Below are 22,845 nucleotides of genomic sequence, written 5' to 3' on the forward strand. Positions count from 1 at the left end.
AAAAGATTTATTTCCCCTTTGTGAGCTCGCTGATGATTTCTTAATGCTGAAGAGTAAGTAAAATACTGCCACATTCACTGCAATTGTATGGTTTTTCCCCTGTGTGTATTCGCTGATGTGTCCGGAGGTTTGATTGTGACCTAAAACTACTTCCACATTCACTGCAATTGTATGGTTTTTCCCCAGTGTGTATTCGTTGATGTCTCCGGAGGTCTGTTAACTGACTGAAGCTCTTTACACATTCACTGCACTGGTATGGTTTTTCCCCTGTGTGTATTCTCTGATGTGTGTGGAGCTGTGAAATGTGATTGAAGCTCTTTACACATTCCTTGCAATGGTATGGTTTTTCCCCTGTGTGGGTTCGCTGATGTATTTGGAGTTCTTGTAACCGACAGAAGCTCTTCACACATTCACTGCAATGGTATGGTTTTTCCCCTGTCTGTGTTCGCTGATGTGTGTGGAGGTTTGATAATTGACTGAAGCTCTACACACATTCCTTGCAATGGTATGGTTTTTCCCCTGTGTGGGTTCGCTGATGTATTTGGAGTTCTTGTAACCGACAGAAGCTCTTCACACATTCACTGCAATGGTATGGTTTTTTCCCCCTGTGTGTGTTCGCTGATGTGTTTGGAGTTTTGCTAACGTACTGAAACTCTTCACACATTCACTGCAATGGTATGGTTTTTTCCCCTGTGTGTATTCTCTGATGTCTGCGGAGGTGTGATAATTGACTGAAGCTCTTCACACATTCCTTGCAATGGTATGGTTTTTCCCCTGTTTGTGTTCGCTGATGTGTTTGGAGTTTTGCTAACGTACTGAAACTCTTCACACATTCACTGTAATAGTATGGTTTTCCCCCTGTGTGTAATCTCTGATGTGTGTGGAGCTGTGAAATGTGATTGAAGCTCTTTACACATTCCTTACAATGGTATGGTTTTTCCCCTGTGTGTATTCTGAAACGTCGGCATGAACCGAGGCTATGCCTTTGTGAGAGACTGTTATCAAGGGTAGCCTGTGGTCCGCGTCGGGAATCATCCTGTCACCAACGTTGTTAATTCTCACATAGGGAACTTTATCAGGACTTAAATGACAAGAGTATTTAGAAGGGAAACCCTTAGGGTAATTATCACCGATCTCTGTAGCAGCTATAGCTGCCAAGATGTCATCATCATTCTTACTGTTGGACCTTGTAACTGCTGCTACTACATATGTTGCTACTGCGGTCTTTGTTGCTTCATCAACAAGACTGTTGCCAACAGCGTGTACTCCTACACGCTGGTGACCAAGAGTATGAATTACATTTACGAGAAGCAGACGTTCTTTATTTCTGCGACTCAAACCCATTTCATCTTGTGCTTAATTGTGCCCCCTTTGGAATCACGATAGTCATTCTGAGTCCAAAAGAATACATTTTTATTGAAGGACTGAACACAGTAATAAGAGTCACTCACAATTAAAGTAGTCACACGAGGGTCTGCAAACTCCAATGCAAGCACTAGAGCACAGTTTGAGAAAGGTGTGTTAGGGAAGCTTTGTTTTTTATAGTCTATTATGGAAAAATTCCAATCACACAATGGTTCATTTTTTTGTTTTAATGAAGGTGTTACTATATTCGTGATAGTACGTAGGAGAACAGCCAACACTTGTTTCACCCCTTACATGGCCATCCGGCCTGGGGCTTCCTCAGGGTGTTACGAATCAGGTTGTAGAAGTATATCTGGTCGTTCTTTTCTGTGGATAAATAGGGATTCCCTGATTTTGGTGTAATGCCGGTACGAGTCCTCTCGTGCAATTGGAATTTTTCCATAATAGACTATAAAAAACAAAGCTTGCCCTGACACACCTTTCTCAAACTTTGCTATAATAGGGGGTTAGGGGTTTCCCCATGCCGAGGGCAAGCTTGACAGAAAAGAGGGACCATTGCTCAATAAACAGCTAGTAAGGGGTTGGGACATTTTACCCCTCATTCTCACTGACCCAAGCACTAGAGCACGTAGCTCTGCCAACTGGGCGGTACAGTCACCTAATGTCTGCGTGTGCACGACATCGGACTTGAATTCTCCATTCACCATGGTACCAGCCACGATTGCGCAGGCCACTGAATAAGAATGCTTAGATCCTATTGCCGGTTGCGCTGAACTGTCAGTGTTAATGATACAATGCTAATCCTCAAGCGTGCGCATGAACATAGGAGCAGGATGAACAAACTCATACTGTAAGAACTCCTGAGTTTGCAATGAAGGGGCAAAGATAAATGTGACATCCGGAGATGTCAACGAAGTTGCCCATTGTATCCAATTAGGATATAAAACTTTAGAACTTGGTACACTGGCTTTCATCACTTCTTCAAATGCAGTATAAGGTGTAACAGCCAACATGTGTTTTCCTTGTGACTGCGCTCTCTCTTTTAGAATCGCCATCTGTACAGCTGTCAAGACTTTCTCGACAGAAGAAAATCGCTTTGCAGCCGAAGCGTACAAGTGTGACTTGTAAGCGATAAGCACTGTGTCTCCTTCATTAAACGTCAAGTACGTGAAACCCATGGCACCAGGCACAATTCTTATTACCAGGTTAGTGTGGTTATCATGAGTCAATAAGTACTTAGATTCAAGAAGATCAGACTGCAAAAATTGCAGAATAGCTGAATTTCCCGGCAGCCAGCATGACTTGGTAAAAGTTGGTTGTATCAAAGCATATAGAGGTTTGATACGCTGGGCATAATTGGGAATATAAGTACGCCCGAAATTCAAAAATCCCAGCAAGGATTGTAGTTTTTTCAGAGTTTTAGGAGACCATAAACATGCACATTTCTCCAGGCAGTGAGGTGCAAGACCTCTACCTTCATTGTTGAGCCCAGGAACAACACTGGGCTCAACAGTGAACTCCGCAATGTCTGACTTTGCAAAGATAAATTTATAACTGAAGTCCGCAAACATAACTATGATGCGGTCAATGCGACACAGATGCGGCCATAATTCGTCGTCCATTAGATAAATATCATCAATGTACGAGTACCCATTAGGATAAATGCCATCTAACAAAGAGACGACACGTGCGGCAAAGACACCTGGGCTGTTTTTATAGCCTATGGCCAATCTTTTAAATTGTTTTTGTTTGCCGCCACAAGTGAACACTGTCCATTGACAACTAACGGAGGACAGGTTATGACTAAAAAAGCTATTTGAAATGTCTTGTGTGATCTTAAATCTTTTTCACATCAGACTGTTAACGAGAGCTGAACTGTGGGTGTTCTGTACCGCACATGTACGACAACATGAATTTAAATGTCGATAATCCAAAACCAGAAAACACAAGAATATGTCTACACCCAATTAATTTCCAAAAACTTATATCAGATCATAGGAGAAACACAAACTTATTGAGTTTGACCCGGTATATTTATTTATACTTGTCTATTTCGAAAAAAAAATTCATTCTTCTTTTGAAAGTTTCGCAAAAAAGGAAAAAACTGTACATTCAATACATTTAAATTCCAGCATCTAACTATTTACAAACAAAATATTTACAATTCATATACACAATTATCATACATTCCACAAAAAAATTCACTATACAAACACAAACAATTGAAATGTTCAAAAAAGTTAATCTGAATTAATAAAGAATGAAGAGACAAAGTCAAAAGGAAGGAGCACGTCCTAAAATAAGGATGACTTTTACAACCAGCCAGAGCTAGTTCAAATGCTTAGTGATATTGATTGCTCCCTCAGATGTGCCGACGCATTTCTAGTCTGAGGAAACCAGTTCCCAGACTATCATCAGGGCTTTGTCACTTTTCTGTGTAAAATGCAGAAACACAATAAAGTTTTAATTATCTAGCTTGAAGCCTCTATTCTTTCTGGTATTGCACTAAACAATCTAAAATATGTACCTGTGTGTAAATATTCACATTACTAATACTAATAATGTTGATGTAATTCAAAATGTGAACCTTTTCATGAATCTCATGCTTGAATTAACCTATAACACATTTGTATAGGTAGGTTCATCCGTCACGCCTGTTAACCGGAAAAGGTGTTGAGGGTATTGTGGACAGATACAAGCACTAATCAAGACTTTGGGCGCCATGTTGCGGGAATTCTGCTCATGCACAGAACTATGCGCAGGAAACCAGGACCTCAGTGTATTGTGGTGTACCAAAAATCCACCTCAGTGCCCAGAACCCCTATCCGACTAGCAACAGTGCCTCATTCATTCTCCGTACTACAGCAAAGCTACCAATGAACAAGCGACTTTGGGACCTCTCAGGAATAGTGGGAATCAAGAACACTCTTTTGATTTTACTCTCATAACTGTCCACAATGTGAGTAATCAGAGTCAATGTATAGTTTAAAATGTTTATTTCAACTACGTGCTCTAAGATGCAGTATCTTTGCTAACATAAGTAAAAAGATGCATAAAATCAATACAATCAACATTGTTACAATTCCATAAAATACAAAGGGAGAAATCATATTATAATGATAGTGGAACCAGGTCTATAGCGCCTTGTGTACCACCCTCCCCTTGCTAGGAGCTAGGTATTATAATAATAGAAGTTCTCTAGGTTAAAACCGGGAACCCCATACCTCCAAAGTCAGGTGAAGTGAATCACATCCCAGATCAGCACAGCTCTTTGTCGATTGAAAGGTTTTTTCCAAGTGCTAGTCTCATGCATGCAGTGCAATATTAAAAGCACCTGAGTTTCAAAAATGAGCAGCTCTGTTTGTGTTGTGTCTAGAGCGTGGACCGATCAACCTGCATCAACAGCATACATTGTTATTTTAACATTGAACACTTTGTGCAGACTTGAGGTCGCAGTGTGAGTCTAGAGATGTGAAAAACAGACCGTTCTCATGTGAAGGAAAAGCAAGCTGTTTGTCTTTATAAAAACAGAGACATGTAGTGTCATGTGCAAAAACAGCAAAATGGCGTTTGAGCAACTAACTCACTTATGCTAATATAGCAATGTGTGCAGGCAGAATCGTATTCATCCCTACACTTTTACAAGTAGCATGAACAGGAACTCTTGGATGTTTTTCTTTGTAACTCTTCACCGCCAAATAAAAACCGCCAGTGTTTCTTTTCTTTTATTCCACATTGTGCTAGTCTCCCAGTGGATTTCCTGTTATATCACATTGTTTTTTTCAATGTGTACCGAAGTGAACAATCACTGGGAACAGACACTTTTATTATTCTACAAATCTTTGGTTTTCTTCTTTTCATCTAGTCGAGTCTTTATTCATCTGGTATTTGAATATCCCACATAATTATACATATTTTTCCTGTAATTCCTTCATCTCACAATAACTGCACTCTTCTGTTCCTGTCAATGTCCTCAGATGAGTCTAAATTATTGCTATTGTTATTAAGCTCTTTCTGAATTCACTGCATCTCTAGTATTATTTATAATGAAGGTGTGTGTTCGCTGAGGCTCTGTAGGATCAGAAATTGACAAAAGCTCGTCACACTTTTAGTGCAATTGTACGGTTTACCCCAGGTGTGTTCACAATTGACAAAATCACTTCTGGCATTCATTGCAATGCCCATTTTTACTCTGTGTATGTTAGTTGATGTATTCGTAGGTTTTATAACTGACAGAAGATATTCACACATTCACTGCACCTGAAAGGATTTTTCTCTGTGAGCATTAACTGATGGATCCTTAATGCAAAAGATTTCCTAAAGGTACTTCTACACTCACTACAGTTGTATGGTATTTACAGAGTGAGAGCAAGCTGATGTCTACATAGGCTTGATAATAGACTACATTTCTTCACACATTCATTGCACTTGAAGGCTTTTCTTCTGCGTTTGTTTGCTGATGCCTGTTTAGGATTGATAATGGACTTCAGCTTTTCAAGCATTCATGGCATTTAAAAGATTTGTTTCCCCTTTGTGAGCTCGCTGATGATTTCTTAATGCTGAAGAGTAAGTAAAACTACTGCCACATTCACTGCAATTGTATGGTTTTTCCCCTGTGTGTATTCGCTGATGGGTCCGGAGGTTTGATTGTACGCTAAAACTACTCCCACATTCATTGCAATGGTAGGGTTTTTCCCCTGTGTGTTTTCTCTGATGTGTGTGGAGGTTTGATTGTGACCTAAAACTACTTCCACATTCACTGCAATTGTATGGTTTTTCCCCAGTGTGTATTCGTTGATGTCTCCGGAGGTCTGTTAACTGACTGAAGCTCTTTACACATTCACTGCACTGGTATGGTTTTTCCCCTGTGTGTATTCTCTGATGTGTGTGGAGCTGTGAAATGTGATTGAAGCTCTTTACACATTCCTTGCAATGGTATGGTTTTTCCCCTGTGTGGGTTCGCTGATGTATTTGGAGTTCTTGTAACCGACAGAAGCTCTTCACACATTCACTGCAATGGTATGGTTTTTCCCCTGTGTGTGTTCGCTGATGTGTGTGGAGGTTTGATAATTGACTGAAGCTCTTCACACATTCCTTGCAATGGTATGGTTTTTTCCCTGTGTGGGTTCGCTGATGTATTTGAAGTTCTTGTAACCGACAGAAGCTCTTCACACATTCACTGCAATGGTATGGTTTTTCCCCTGTGTGTGTTCGCTGATGTTTTTGGAGTTTTGCTAACGTACTGAAACTCTTCACACATTCACTGCAATGGTATGGTTTTTCCCCTGTGTGTATTCTCTGATGTCTGCGGAGGTGTGATAATTGACTGAAGCTCTTCACACATTCCTTGCAATGGTATGGTTTTTACCCTGTTTGTGTTCGCTGATGTGTTTGGAGTTTTGCTAACGTACTGAAACTCTTCACACTTTCATTGCAATAGAATGGTTTTCCCCCTGTGTGTAATCTCTGATGTGTGTGGAGCTGTGAAATGTGATTGAAGCTCTTTACACATTCCTTACAATGGTATGGTTTTTCCCCTGTGTGTATTCTATGATGTCTATGGAGGCTTGATAATTGACTGAAGCTCTTCACACATTCACTGCAATGGTATGGTTTTTCCCCTGTGTGTGTTCGCTGATGTGTTTGGAGGTCTGTTAACCGACAGAAGCTCTTCACACATTCACTGCAATGGTATGGTTTTTCCCCTGTGTGTATTTTCTGATGTGTGTAGAGGTTTGATATTAGACTGAAGCTCTTTACACATTCCTTGCAATGGTATGGTTTTTCCCCTGTGTGGGTTCGCTGATGTTTTTGGAGTTCTTGTAACCGACAGAAGCTCTTTACACATTCACTGCAATGGTATGGTTTTTCCCCTATGTGTATTTTCTGATGTGTGTAGAGGTTTGCTATTTGACTGAAGCTCTTTTTACATTTGTTGCAATGGTATGGTTTTTCCCCTGTGTGTATTCTCTGATGTGTGTGGAGGTTTGAAATTTGACTGAAGCTCTTTACACATTCCTTGCAATGGTATGGTTTTTCCCCTGTGTGTGTTCGCTGATGTGTTTGGAGGTCTGTTAACCGACTGAAGCTCTTTATACATTCATTGCAATGGTATGGTTTTTCCCCTGTTTGTATTCGCTGATGCTCTTTTATGGTTTCTAATTGGCTAAAGTTCTTGACATATTCAGTGGAATTGCACGATTTTTCTCCTGACCGTGTTTCCTGAAGGGTCAGCATAGTTAATAAACCACTTGTGTTATTTTCACATTCCCTGTATGTGTCTGATATTGTGGACGCTTGATTTCCGATTTAACAATAAAATACAAGACTCACTAAATACCTGCCACATTCATAATATCAGTAAGGCTTCCTTGTGGGTGATTGCATCTTTAGAATGGATAATGGCTTCGCATGCTTGCGGGTAAAGCTTAATCTTTGTTCCGGTAGGTGTAAATTGGGACAATACTCTGTACTTCAGAGAGCAGATCTCCGCTTTCCTTTAGCCTTCAGTTGTTAGGCTCCACTTCGTTGTGCTTTTCCCTGGTGCCTGTGGTTTGGCTAGAAAGAGTTTGCAATACACCTAGAGCACTGAATGCTGGTCTGTTACCAGTTTTGATAGCAAAGCACTGCTCTAGCCATATCATGATGTTGAAGCGACTCGTAATGTGTACAGCTACTCCAAAGAGTGTCCCGGGGCAAAGCACAGGTCAGAAAAGAAAGTAAATCCGGTTGTTTCAAACATGGACAAAAAGCCAAGTTGCCAACATTTTTTAAACATTATCACGTTACTAACAGCTCAAAGCTGAAGAGGGAGTTTGTTCCAAGCTATGGATCCCAAATAGACACTAGACCTTCCTCCAACTCTCATACCGGCCTCATGATCAAAGCTGATCTGCAGGTGGTTTATCAGTTTTGTTGTCTTGGTTTTGTTGAGGTCATTTCTTCGTCTTCGGGTGTCGAGGTGCAGAGCTCAGACTCGTATTCACTGAATTGCCTTTGATTGCTTCTTCCTGGATCTGTCCTCTGCCTCTGATTTCACTGATGTTTTTGGAGCTCCTTATTTTTGATAATTTTTGCAGGTTTGATGTGTTATCTTCATTATTCATAATCAATCCATGCATTTAAGACTTATTTTCTGTTGGATGTAAAGAAATGCAATATTACTAAATGCAAACGTAAAGAATGTGAATACACAATATTTAACCATCTCTTCTCTACCATATTTGAAATTTAGTAAGGAACATTTTACCATACATGGATATTTCATTAAAACTGTGGTTGAACATGTCACATTGTATTTACTTCTGAAAAGGCAGTGATCTACCATTATTCACTGAGTAACTTACTAAAGAAAGGGCAGTCACAGAGCACTAGTGCTACAGGTACAGTTTTAGGTAGATGTACATGGAAAAGATTTCAATTAAACAGAACAGATTGTGGAAAAAGAGAGGAATCAGGAAGCGCTGCCGTTAATTCAGTTTCAGGAAGTATCTACCAAAGGTGGCTCTTTAGGAAGTGTATAACAAAGGTAACTCTGCAGGAAATATTTAACCAAGGTAACTCTTCAGGAAGTATATAACAAAGGTAACTCTTTAGGAAGTGTATAACAAAGGTAACTCTTCAGGAAGTATACATGACAAAGTTAGCTCTTTAGGAAGTATATATGACAAAGGTAACTCCAGACACCTTTTTCCACAATGCTTTCCTGTTCATACTGGATCAGCTCAAATGTCAACTCCCGCCTTTACCTGGCAGCTTATTAAGTGTCTTTCTATAAGTGCGACGGTCCTCATGATCGCCGTACTCGCGGTTGCGGTCCAACTGCCACCATCCAGGCAGACTGTCCGCTGTATTATGAGTGTGGTGGTGGGACCGCCCCCGCCGCCAGGATCAAGGATCCTGCTGTGGAGGCGGTCTGCAAACACCCCGAATATGTTGGCAGTGCCGATGCCGACATCGCCGATCATATTACGGTCTGCATATCCACCGTCCTTTTCCCTGGCGGGTACCCCGCCATGAAAAGGATCAAGGACATGCAGGTAAGGGGGCCCTCACAGGGCCCCGGACGATTCTGCTCCTGGGGTTGCATGCGGGGGGCACATGTTGTGCCACCCCATGGAATTGCGCCCTTGTTCCTGCACAGTGTGGCATGCATGACATGGTGCAGGAACGTGCTGCAGGCACTCTTAAGGTGGTTATATGCTGTTTAGGTTCTCCAATGAGCCTAATACAGCCGCCGCGAGACTGCTGCTTCACCGCCCACCCACCCTGGATTTAGGTCATAATCCGGCGGCGGGCTCTCAATGGGCTTGGCAGTCTGCCTGGTACCGCCGCTGTGGTAGTCCCATTGGAAGACCGCCACACTCGTAATAAGCCCCTAAGTCCCCTTCAACACATTTACAGCCCTCCTGGCTCAAGCATTTCTGGATCCTAGTAACCTAGAAGACTGGAGCATTATCCTGAGTTGAGGTGGATTTTCTATCAGCGTAATATATATCCATCTCCCTTAAACTAGTGCCTGATTCTGAACTGAATGACAACTTACAAAAGTGAGGTGCAGATTTATGAGTTCTGGCGCATCTCTGCAAATCAGCAGGGATGCGCCAGAACTGATGCGTCACGCAATTCCCTCCTTGCTGCACCACAGATGCGCCGCATTTAGAATGCGGCACACCATGGTGCAAGGAAGGGCAGATGTGTGACGCATCTTGTGGTGTACGGGCGGCGCATTGCTGGAGTAGCGTCGCAAGTGCGACGCAACTCCTGCAATGTACAGAGGCCACCCATACATAACGTGGTGCGTCACTCCTTACGCCTGCTTCAAGCAGGCGTAAGGATTTGACGCAGCAGCCTCGTAAAACTGACTCAGTGAAATCTTGTAGATTTCACTGCGTCAGTTTTACGGGGCTTTCCTACGAGGGAATACCCACCCTGCGACAGAACGCCCACATGAAACCTGACGCAGGTTCCATGTGTCGCAGGGCTTTACAACGTGACGCATCTGCCTAGATGCGTCACGTTGTAAATAGGTCGCAGGGATGCACCACGTTTCTGTGCCGTTGCGTGACGCAACGGCGGCGTAAACGTGGCGCAAGTCTGACATAAATCTGCCCCTAAGACTTTAGTTCTTCCTAAACTAGTTAAAGTTAAGATCATGTTGTATTTCAATCAGCAGCTCCTTCCAGGGTTTTTTGTAAAACAGAATGAGGGGTTATTATAATGGGCCCGACTTTATGTTGCGCACACAGATTTGGCAAACAAACATTAAATCATGTAATTTATTATTCAACGATATCAGTCATTTAATCCTTATAGAGAATCCATCACAACCAATAATTTAACTGAAATATCAAGCATCAAACAGATGTGTGCATATTAATAATTGTTTTTGTTTTTCAACATTTACAAGATATTTGACTTATTGTTGTCTGTCTGAAGGCCAGGATGCTACTTTGTGACTCAACAGGGCTTTGGTAGAGCGGGAGGAGGTGTCTGATGTCCACAGGTGAAGTCTCATTTCTCCATTCCCATATTTCTTTTATCCAGGTTTACCTCATTCCATGTCCTTCAGCTCCCTAATCCCCTCGGTCTGTGTAATCACTCGACAGGGTTCATTGTTAGCTGTGGCAGGGTACACACTTGAAGCATGCACACAGCAGATGTATGATAATAGCCTGATAGTGAAGAGGCCATGGTTGGCAGTACGGAGCTCACAAGCTTCGTTTCAGAAGCTCACCTGGGAGGTCCTAACTGAGGAGGTGAACACTTTTTTTGGGCTGTCTGTGTCCAGTTTATCAACGCTCAGGGTTTAGTTTCAAGTCAAGAGATAGTGTAGGATTAGAATAATTGTAATGTCATACAATCCAACAAATGCCTTTACCACGTATGCCTTTACCACGAAACACCTTTACCACGCAAGTCTTTACCATGCATATGCCTTGACCACGTAACACCTTTACCACGCAAGTCTTTACCATGCATATGCCTTAACCACGCATAATGATTTACAACAATGGCCCTGCGATAAGCCACCTCAAAACGACTTCATTCAAAGGACGATCAGCCGCACTCTCACTCTGTGTCCCACGAAGACGACACACCATTGTCCAAGCACTCACTACTGTTTTATCTATTCTATAATGCAGCAACACTCAACACACAATGCCTACGCATTTCGACTCACGCCTTCAACCGAGCAACCCAGTGTGCAACAACCACAGTGTTTTTAAAACAAACATCACTAAACATTTAAGGTCTCCAACACGGCTGTCCTCTAATCATCTATAAACAGGTTGCGACACTTGGAATGAGTGTCGTCTCTCTGAGCAAAACCAATTTGATGTGTGAATGTCTTGAAGAATATATTCAAACTTCAAAAAATCATGATTTCCATCGTAATTTATTCCATGTTTCTTCACAGGAAATTGTATGTATCATGTAGCTGATTGCTAGTTTAACATCCTTAAATTTCCCAAGATTTTCAAAAAGACCATTGAGAGTTCACCCAATGCATTTCAGACTTTTAAAGTCCTTCGTCAGGGGTAGTCTGAAAATAATGTAGAAAAAATATATGTAGGATCTTTTCAAGTGTCACATTGCACAAACACATTTACAGAATAAAATAAATCACATGCTGCAAAATCATTACTGATTCAAACATAATTGTATCAAAAACCGTAAGTAAAATTACAAAAAACGAGTAGCATAAAACCAAGATATCAAGCACTATGAAGAGGAAGATAAGTTGATAGTCCCTAGAAATCCTGATCAGAAATAAACCGTGAATGTATCACGTTTACCCGAGGTGTAAGAAACGAATATTAGAAAGTGCAAGTAGCTCGAGGTTGGAATGAAAAATTAAAACATGATAGGCAGTGTACGAAAATCGTAATTACCAAGTGAGATAATGTGTCAAAGTAAAGTGTGCCGAAAATAGTACCAAGTTAAAGAAAGAGCGTGAGCCCAGATAAATCAAGCCGGATATACCGTGTGGAGAAGTGCGGTCGGTTAAAAGAATGTGCTAGCGGCGAGTGGACCAAACTTACTTGAAGGTTCAGAAACGAACAGCGTGTCAACGCCGTTCAGCTATCTTTGCACCAAAGCGTGTGTTCGTGAAAAAGAAATAGTGAAGGGGGAAAGTGAACTAGAAATGTAAACATAGAAAGAGGACACATATGGTGGTGGCCATCTTGTAACGGTGTATTTGGAAGATGAAAGGCAAATAGTGAAACTGAATGGATTAATACTGCCCAGTAATGTACCAGTAAATGAAAAAAGTAGATAACATGTAGACAGTATGTAAGAAACAGATATCAAGAAATACAGATAATTCATGACTTCATAGGTAACACAAAAATTCCATCCGATCATTTAAACCCAAAGGTTTTGACGATTGCAGAAATTTTATCCAGTAATTTTCCCTTTGCAAGATAAAGTTAGTATTGTCTCTGTCATCGCGCTTAGGCACCACTTCAACAGCAGCAAATCGTAATTGACTGATGTTGTGTCTAAGTTCTTTAAAGGGAGCTGCTACAGAAGATTGAAGGTTTTGAGTCCTGATGTTGCTTTTGTGTTCATTAATACGTGTCTTTAACTTGCAAGAAGTTTTCCCTGTGTAGATCAATCCACAAGGACATTTGATGATGTACACCAGATTTTCGGTATCACATGTGGCATTGAGTTTCAGCTTGATGTCGGTGCCTTTCATGGGGTGTTTCAAGATTGACCCTCTGATAAGGTTGTTACAATTTTGACAGTTAAAACAAGGTTGATTGCCTTTGTAGATGGTGGAGGTTACTTGTTTCGGTTTGGTGATAATTTCTTTTAGGTTGTGACCTCTTTTGTAGGCAAATAATGGTGGACCTTGAAAAATGTGCTTGAAATCAGGTTCAGTACCTAGGATTGACCAATGTTTGAGTATAGATGTCTTATATGATCTCGGATTGACTGAATATTTCGATACGACCACAGGTCTTTTGCTGGTGTCTCTGTTTTTAAAGGTAAATGCCTCCTGTTGACTCAATTTATCACAACGTTCTTTGGCATTTTTAAGAATGGTTTGCGGATAACCTCTTTGTTCAAACCGTCTGATCATAGTGGTTGCCTGTTTTTCAAACTTGGTAGTTTCAGATACTATTCGTTTGCTGTGGTAGGTGGTATTTCAAAGCCGTCTGGTGAAAAGATTTGTAATGCAGAGTGTTATTCTTATCAGTGGATTTTCTGTGTAGGTCAGTTTCCAGATGATAGTTTCTTGGTTGACCTCATGGGTGAATTGAATGCGATCATTAATATGATTCAGTTGTAGTAGTGCATTGTTCAAAGATTCATGGTCTCCTTGCCACAAGACAAAGATGTCATAAATGTACCTTAGGAAAATCCTGGCATGTGTCTTCCAAGAATTGAGGTTCAGTATATAGTTTTCTTCAAAATATTTCATGAAGGCATTGGCGTAGACCGGCGCGGCACAGTTGCCCATAGAAGTACTGGACAACTGTACAAAGTGCTGGCCCTCCCATTGGAAATAGCTTTGCTCTAATCATCTATTACACGTTTTGTGATATACTTCTCCAATTCCCCTTGTAATTCCTCATTTCGCCCACATTTTCACACAGAAATGTTGGCAGTTTTCAGTGTTTAAGTATATATATGCTCTGTATTTCCAGATATCATATTTACGTGGGGAAGATAACTGCTTTTACCGGCCCCATCCGCACTAAAGAGATTATACGTAATAAGGGTTACATGCTGGCTGACCTCCAGACTGCCCTTGGGCTTGTCTTTATGGCTGCTCCTCCTTCAAGTCTCTGTGGTTCACAAGTAACCTTCCCCAACGGGCAGGGCTCTTAGCGCCTTAATATCTCGGTGGTATGGTGTACTTGCTTGCAGCACATACAGGAGATCACCATATCTAATTAAGTTGGCCAAACTTTATGACAAGGCCTAGAACACAAGCAAAGGTAATGCGCTGGGCAGCTTCCCCTACTAAGCTGTGTTCACATTCAGTCCTGTTAAGCAGTGCCATGCTCCCCAATGGAACTTCCTGCCACTGACGGGCTGATAATCATTTCCAACTCTAAAGCTGATGTATTTCACGTATAGAACAATATCCAATGAGTCTTTACTCTTTCATACAGCATCCCTCTCGCAAATAACATTTGTTCTCCAGCAAAGCTAGGTGACAGCAGTAGCCAGTGTGTCAGGGGCTCTAGTCCAAGAAAGAAATTCCCTCTTTGACCCATGTTAAACTGTGAAATACAGCAATAATTAGGAGTTCAGTGGGCCCTGGTGCCACTGCACCTGCTGCGCAAATGGAAGCTACGCCTCTAGTTTGGAAGTAGGAATGGAGGAAAAACAATCCGTGTTTGGGATAAATGTGATTGTGAATATATAGAAAATTGCGGGTGTGCTAATGTCATTTAATGTGTTTTTTAATTTGTAAGGCAGGCTTGGGGAATACCTAATTAAAAGAGGCTTTCTATCTTCTACGGCAGAAAAGGGTGTACCTACAAAGAAATACACATACAAAGGTTTGCACAGGTCCACAAACACACACACAAAATATGAACACACAGATAAGAGTGGGCGTAGTTGGCGGAGTACCACTACACCGAATTATGTGGAATTGATCAAAAACTCAGTGAATTCTGCTCCGCAACTCCATTCCATCTCACCACAATTAAGAAAACAGAATCCTCACATACCCTTGGGAAAACGACTAGTAACATTATTACATGCTAAAATGTATATAATCATCTCACAAAAGTGAAAATGAAAATACAGCAAGCAGTGAGAGAAGTGATGATTTTGGGGTCCTTCCTAACCTAGGGAGAGGACCAAGCAGAATCCTTGAACACAAACAGCACACGATGCTGAAATGATTTGGTGGTGGTCCCATCCTCCTAGGACCACCCCAAGCACAGGTATGGGCAAAAATACAATCCCAACCAAAAGGCCCTGCAAAGCATTATGGGACAAAATTCTAAAGTGCAGTGAATATTATAGTATCCAATATCAAAACCCTCCTCAGGGGGCAGGCTCTAAGGCTCAGCTGAGAGCTAATACAATAATATTCACTAAACTCTAGAATCTTGCCCCATAATGCCCCGCGTTCAGCAAGCAAGAGCATTTTTTTCTGCTCTTGCTTGCTAGAAGTGGAACACAGTTTGCTGTGGCTTGGCCGGAGCGCTATAGCTCCCGCCAAGCCACAACAAACAGATATGTTCCAGGGGTGGGCACCCCGGGAAATAGCAGGAGTCTGGCCTGGGGTGCCCAGGGCCATTATTGGCTGCAAGTTCTTCATATTTTCCCCAGGGCTGCAGAGGGGCCATATGTCCCCTGCAATACATTTAACAAAAAAGAGGTGGCAGTCCCTGGGGTTGCAGGGGGGTCTGTGTGGGCCCCACACATCAATTAAAATTAGAGCCCTTGAGAGGTGGTCCCTGGGTCTCCGGGAAGACCACGCTGGCCCCCCCATCCAAATTGACAAAAGGCCCAGGGAGGTGGCAGGGGTTCTGTGTGGCCCCCGCATTATTTAAAATTAAAGCCCTGAGAGGGTGGCAGCCACCAGGGTGGAGGAAGGGGGGTCTGCACGACTCCCGCTTTGTGTAAAGAGAAAGCCCCAGGGAGGTGGTGGACACCGGGGCAGGTGGGGAGTCAAGGAGCCTCCAGGGAGGTAATGGTTCCTGGGCAGTGGGGGAGGCTGTACAGGGCTCGACAAATCCATTCGCCCGCTTGTATTTGCGAGGGAGAATTGATTAGGACAAGCTATTTTTAGGTCCTACTCGCCTTTTCTGACGAGTAGGAAGACAAACTAACTTTTGTGCTCTGTCTTTGAAAACGGAGCAAAAGTGACAAGATAACAAGATTTAAAGGCATTTTTATTGCTCACAAAGGGAATGAGCAATAAAGATGCCTTTAAATCTTGTTACCTTGTCACTTTTGCTCTGTTTTCAGAGACAGAGGTCAAGAGGGTTACAGTTAGGTCGATGGGATTTTCCAAGGTACTAGACCTGCAGGACTAGTACAATTTTTCGGATTTTTCCTACCCTGCTGTGCGAGCCTCCCCAACTTTCATTTTTAAAGAAGCCCCGGGTAGGTGATGGCCCCTGGGGCAATATTCAGCTTCATATTCAGCTTCATGGGGTGTCCTGCTCCCAGGACACCCCCACACCTCATGGCCACCAGCTGCTGCGTGTGCCCCCCTGCTCGACTCAGCCTCGCTGAGCCTGCCGCCTCTGCGTGTGCCCCCCTGCTCGACTCAGCCTCGCTGAGCCTGCCGCCTCTTCTCTGCTGACTGCCGCGCTATTTGTATTTCTTTTTTCTCGCCACTGTTGCCACTTTACTGTAATTCTCTCCCCCTGAGCCTGTGTTGTCCTTTTGGGTATTCCTTGCATTAGTTTGCGTCCCCGTGTGCCCCCCGCCCCGCTCCCCGCTTCCCGACGCCGTGCCAGCGGCCACGCCCCCTTTCCTTTGTCTACCCTCCCCGCTCCCCGCTTCCCAGCTCCTCCCTCCCTGACACTTGGCCATATATGGCGACCGTGCAGTGCGGGTGAGTGTGACCTGCTCCCAGGACACCCCCGCACCGCACGGCCACCAGCTGCTGCGTGTGCCCCCCTGCTTGACTCAGCCTCGCTGAGCCTGCCGCCTCTGCGTGTGCCCCCCTGCTCGACTCAGCCTCGCTGAGCCTGCTGCCTCTTCTCTGCTGACTGCCGCGCTATTTGTATTTCTTTTTTCTCGCCACTGTTGCCACTTTACTGTAATTCTCTCCCCCTGAGCCTGTGTTGTCCTTTTGGGTATTCCTTGCATTAGTTTGTGTCCCCGTGTTCCCCTGTGCCCCCCCCGCCCCGCTCCCCGCTTCCCGCCGCCGTGCCAGCGGCCATGCCCTCTTTCCTTTGTCTACCCTCCCCGCTCCCCGCCTCCCAGCTCCTCCCTCCCTGACACTTCGCCATATATGGCGACCGTGCAGACACGCAGCGTACATGCGCAGCGGGCGCGCCAATTGTGTGCCGAAGGCACGCCAAAGGTAAGCCCGTCTGCGCCCGTCCGCGCCTGGACCGCGCCCAGCGCCGGAACCCCTGGCCCCCGCGGACCCCAGCACACCCGCCAGACGTACGACGCCGCCACCCTCATCGCACTCAACACCGGCCGAGTCCCGGAATGCTACCAAGCCACCCCCAGACGCACCCACGGACCCTTCAGCTGCCACTACTGCAAGTTCACCTGCATCCAGACCTGCAAGGCTCCCGCCCCCTCCAAGCCGAACACCAGCAGCAGCCAACTGAAGTGCATCCTGCTCAACACCCGCTCCGTCCACAGACACGCCGTCCAACTCTGGGACCTCCTCGACACCACATCCCCAGACGTCGCATTCCTCACGGAAACCTGGATGAACTCCTCCTCAGCGCCCGACATCGCCATCGCCATCCCGGACGGACATAAGATCACCCGGAGGGACCGCGTCAAACAGATTGGAGGAGGCATCGCCATCGTCCACAAGAACACCATCCGCGTCACGACCAACACCGACAACACCATCACAGCCGCCGAACACCTGCACTTCCAGATCCACACCGACCCCAATACCACCCTCAGAGGCACCTTCATCTACAGACCCCTGGGACCACGCACACAATTCAGCGAAGACATCGCCGACTTCATCAGCTCGCACGCCCTCCCCTCCGCTAACTACATCCTCCTCGGGGACCTCAACTTCCACCTGGAGGACAACAACGACCGCAACACCACCTCTCTGCTCGACAACCTCGCCAACCTGGGACTCAAGCAGCTGGTGACCACCCCCACCCACCTCGCCGGACACACACTCGACGCCGTCTTCTCATCCAGCAAAGACATCGCCTTCAGCCACGCCACTGGGCTCCACTGGACGGACCACAGCTGCGTCCACTTCAGCTTCAGAAGAGCCACGATCCACCACCGCCAGCAACAGGTTGCACGAAGAAGCTGGAACAAGATCACTGCCGACCAGCTCGCCGCATCCCTGAGCCAGCACCCTCCCGCCAGCTCTGCGAACCCCAGCCAGGCAGCCGAGAACCTCTCGAAGTGGATCAGCAGCTGCGCAGACGACCTCGCCCCCCTGAGGACCCCGCCCAGCAGACTCGGCAGCAAGAAGGCCCCATGGTTCACCGACGAACTCAAGAGCTCCAAGAAGAACTGCCGAGTCCTCGAGAAAGCATGGAGAAGAGACCCTACACCAGACAACATGACCAACCTCAAGCTCGCCACCCGAAAGCACCATCAACTGATCCGCGCCACCAAGAAAACAGCATTCAAGGAGCGGCTGGACAACAACGCACACAACAGCAAGGGACTCTTCATCATCGTGAAAGAGCTCTCCAACCCCAACGCCGGAAACAACGACGTCACCCCATCGCAAGACCTCTGCAACTCCCTCGCCTCCTACTTCCACAACAAGATCGCGGACATACACAACAGCTTCAGCTCACAACCAACGCTCCCCACATCTGCACCATCGCCCCCCACCACCATCCTCAACGCCTGGACCCCTATCAGCACCGAAGACACCATCCGCATGATGAACTCGATCCACTCCGGATCTCCGACCGACCCCTGCCCTCACCACGTCTTCAACAAAGCCGACGCCGTCATCGCACCCCACCTGCGGGACATCATCAACACCTCCTTCAACACCGCCACCTTCCCCGAGAGCTGGAAGCACGCCGAACTCAGCGCTCTACTAAAGAAACCTACGGCAGACCCCACCGACCTCAAGAATTACCGCCCCATCTCGCTCCTCCCGTTTCCAGCCAAAGTCATCGAGAAGACAGTCAACAAGCAGCTGGCCGCCTTCCTCGAGACGAACGGATCCCTCGACCCTTCACAGTCGGGCTTCAGGGCCAACCACAGCACCGAGACCGCCCTCATCGCCGCCACCGATGACATCCGAGCCCTGCTTGACAAAGGAGAAACAGCGGCCCTCATCCTCCTAGACCTCTCCGCAGCATTCAACACTGTCTGCCACCGCACCCTAGTGCAGCGCCTCAGCAACATCGGTATCCAGGAGAAGGCACTGGAGTGGACCATCTCCTTCCTCGCTGGAAGGACACAGAGAGTCCGCCTACCACGTTCAGATCAGAAGCCACCGAAGTCATCTGCGGCTCCTCGCTCAGCCCCACCCTCTTCAATGTCTACATGAGCTCCCTTGCGGCCATCGCACGCCAACACCACCTCAACATCATCTCCTACGCCGATGACACACAGCTGATCCTCTCCCTTACCAACGACCCCGCCACCGCCAGAGCCAACCTGCACGAAAGGATGAAAGACGTAGCCGAGTGGATGATGACCAGCCGCCTGAAACTGAACTCAGACAAGACGGAAGTCCTCATCCTGGGCCCCTCACCCTCCGCCTGGGACGACTCCTGGTGGCCCCCCGCCCTGGGCACCGCACGCAAACCGACAGATCACGCACGCAACCTGGGCTTCATCCTGGACTCCTCCCTCTCCATGACCAGACAAGTCAACGCCGTCTCCTCATCTTGTTTCAACATCCTGCGCATGCTACGCAAGATCTTCCGGTGGATCCCCACCGAGAGCAGGAAGACGGTCACCCAGTCCCTCGTCACCAGCCGTCTGGACTACGGCAACGCCCTCTACGCCGGAACAACCGCCAAGCTCCAGAAGAGACTCCAGCGAATCCAGAACGCCTCGGCGAGACTCATCCTCGACATCCCCAGACACGGCCACATCTCCAGACACCTGAGAGACCTGCACTGGCTCCCGGTCAACAAAAGAATCACCTTCCGTCTCCTCACCCACGCACACAAAGCCCTACACAACCAAGGCCCGGGCTACCTCAACAGCCGCCTCAACTTCTACGCTCCCACCCGCCATCTCCGATCGACCAGCCACGCCCTCGCCACCGTCCCCCGCATCCGAAGAGCCACCACAGGAGGAAGGTCCTTCTCCTACCTGGCCGCCAAGACCTGGAACGCCCTCCCGACCCGCCTCCGCCTGACCCAAGACCACCTCGCCTTCAGGAAGCAGCTCAAGACCTGGCTGTTCGAGCAGTAGCAGACCCCCCCCCATGCGCCTTGAGACCCTCCGGATGAGTAGGGCGCGATATAAATGTCTTGATTGATTGATTGATTGATTGATGGAGGGGACCTGTGTGCCCCTCACTCTATTATTTTTAGAAATGCCCTCAGGACCTGGCCACCTGGGCCCAACACAGGAGACCACGCTTGGTTTAACAACAAAAAATTTGGCAGGGTCCACGGATCCTGCTGAAATAAAAAAATGTAATGCTTTTTTGATCATGTGAGGTCCTTGTGGGACTCCCTCAAAGAGACCCAGTGGAGTCAGGGTGTTTCTACCCGACACCATTTTCTTTTTTTAAATGTTTTTTTCTGTGACTTGATTCAAGCAGAGCCACAAGATGGCTTCCAACACTACCTGGTTTGAAGTGTTGGTAGCCAATCAGATCACAGCACGAGATTGGGAGGTGTTGGGGGTCCTCCGTGTCCCAAGGTATTTCTTTAAATAACTCTGCAACTACTGTACAGATTTAAAGAAATCACAAAAAGGCACTTCCCAGAATCAATATCCGTTTTCCTGCCAAATCTGGTGTCATTCTGATAAGCAGGTCAGGGCTGTAGCCATGTCTAAATTTCCTATGGAAATTAACACAGGGAAAAAGCGTTTTGGGACCCCCCCCTTTTTTCTAAGCCCCCGCTTGACAGATCACCCCGAAAAAAGATAGCAGATAAAATGAGTTGCAAACTACTTTTAAAAATTTCACAAGGATACATCAAATGACACCAAAGTTATTGGCAAATCAAAAAACGCTCTTCCTATTTAAACTAAATCCTAACTAGAACTACCTATTGGCAACCGCCTGTAGGTGATATATACACACACATCTGATATATATACTTGGCATTTTGTTGTAAAGGCATGCGGGGAAAAGGCTTGCGTGGTAAATGGTGCATTGTAAATGCTATTTCCCTCTATGTCAAGTTTATCAAGAACTAGGGTTTAGTATCACATCAAGAGATAGCGCAGGATTAGACTAATTAAGACCCCAATTGGTCTCATAGCGTCACGGTACTCAATGGGACATGAACCTAAACTGAGTCAATGCCGTCTACGGAGTCCACTTCAATGGGCCTTTGCTACCAGTATCTTGAAAGCTCAGTAGCACTTACGCTTCTTTTAATGCTGAGGCAGTTTTGGTATTTGGTTCACCACAGAACGAAAGGCCTGACTAGTCCAGTTGAAACTTCGTCACCTTTGTACATTGACAGGGGTTCTTTTAAGAGCATAAAAATGTGGTGGACGCCCACATTCGATTTTGATGGCAATCCACCAAATGTTTACAAAGTCGGAGTTTGTTTCTGAAAAACACACTGGGAGTTTTTTCACTGGGAGTGTGGATCAATATTTTCTTTTCTGTTCATCGCTACCAAATTTTACCTGGAGTTGCCTAACAAAAACAAGCATTTGCAATGCAATAGGTTTTTGCATTTTCACGAGTTAGAGCTATGGGCATTGCAAATAGCAAAGTATTTTACCTAACTGGATTAAGTGGACCACAGGACTATGTGCTGCGACCAACCTGCTCTGCTTTGCCTCCTGAGCCCACGGACACTGTTCGCCGGACCCGCTTCGCAGGTCCCGCATCACAAGGGCACTCAGCGGGGTCTGTGGCAGCGAAACAGGGCTGAGAGCGTGACGGCAGGGACTCCATCTACCAGGAGTCCCTGCGTGGCCAATAGCTGACACCTGGTCCGCTCTCCCTGTAAGCCACGCCCACAGCGCACCAGCTGACTGAAAATCAGCCCTTCCTTCCTGCCCTGGTGGGATTCTCCTTAATTTGCATCCTGGATTAAGCGGACCACAGGACTATGTGCTGCGACCACCCTGCTCTGCTTTGCCTCCTGAGCCCACGGACACTGTTCGCTGGACCCGCTTCGCGGGTCCCGCATCACAAGGGCACTCAGCGGGGTCTGTGGCAGCGAAACAGGGCTGCGAGCGTGACGGCATGGACTACATCTACCAGGAGTCCCTGCGTGGCCAATAGCTGACACCTGGCCCGCTCTCCCTGTAAGCCACGCCCACAGCGCACCGGCTGACTGAAAATCAGCCCTTCCTTCCTGCCCTGGTGGGATTCTCCTTTATTTGCATCCTGGATTAAGCGGACCACAGGACTTTGTGCTGCGACCAACCTGCTCTGCTTTGCCTCCTGAGCCCACAGACACTGTTCGCCGAACCCGCTTTGCGGGTCCCGCATCACAAGGGCACTCAGCGGGGTCTGTGGCAGCGAAACAGGGCTGCGAGCGTGACGGCAGGGACTCCATCTACCAGGAGTCCCTGCGTGGCCAATAGCTGACACCTGGCCCGCTCTCCCTGTAAGCCACGCCCACAGCGCACACGTACATAACCAGTCCAACCCCCGCGCACGCCGGACGCGTGCGGAACAAAGCGCAGAGCGAAGCCCGGGCA

General features: G+C 46.2%; 1 protein-coding gene across 1 annotated transcript in view; it reads right to left on the reverse strand.

Moving 5' to 3' along the window:
• Window positions 1-40: 40 nt before the first annotated feature.
• LOC144804659 (uncharacterized) overlaps window positions 41-22,845 on the reverse strand; it is a 186,696-nt gene continuing 163,891 nt past the window's right edge. The window contains 2 exon segments of the mRNA XM_078671923.1: window positions 41-383; window positions 5,927-7,674. Coding sequence (XP_078528049.1) covers window positions 41-383; window positions 5,927-7,674 — 2,091 coding nt within the window.

Source organism: Lissotriton helveticus, chromosome 1_2, assembly GCF_964261635.1.
Source record: "Lissotriton helveticus chromosome 1_2, aLisHel1.1, whole genome shotgun sequence".
Lineage (NCBI taxonomy): Eukaryota > Metazoa > Chordata > Amphibia > Caudata > Salamandridae > Lissotriton > Lissotriton helveticus.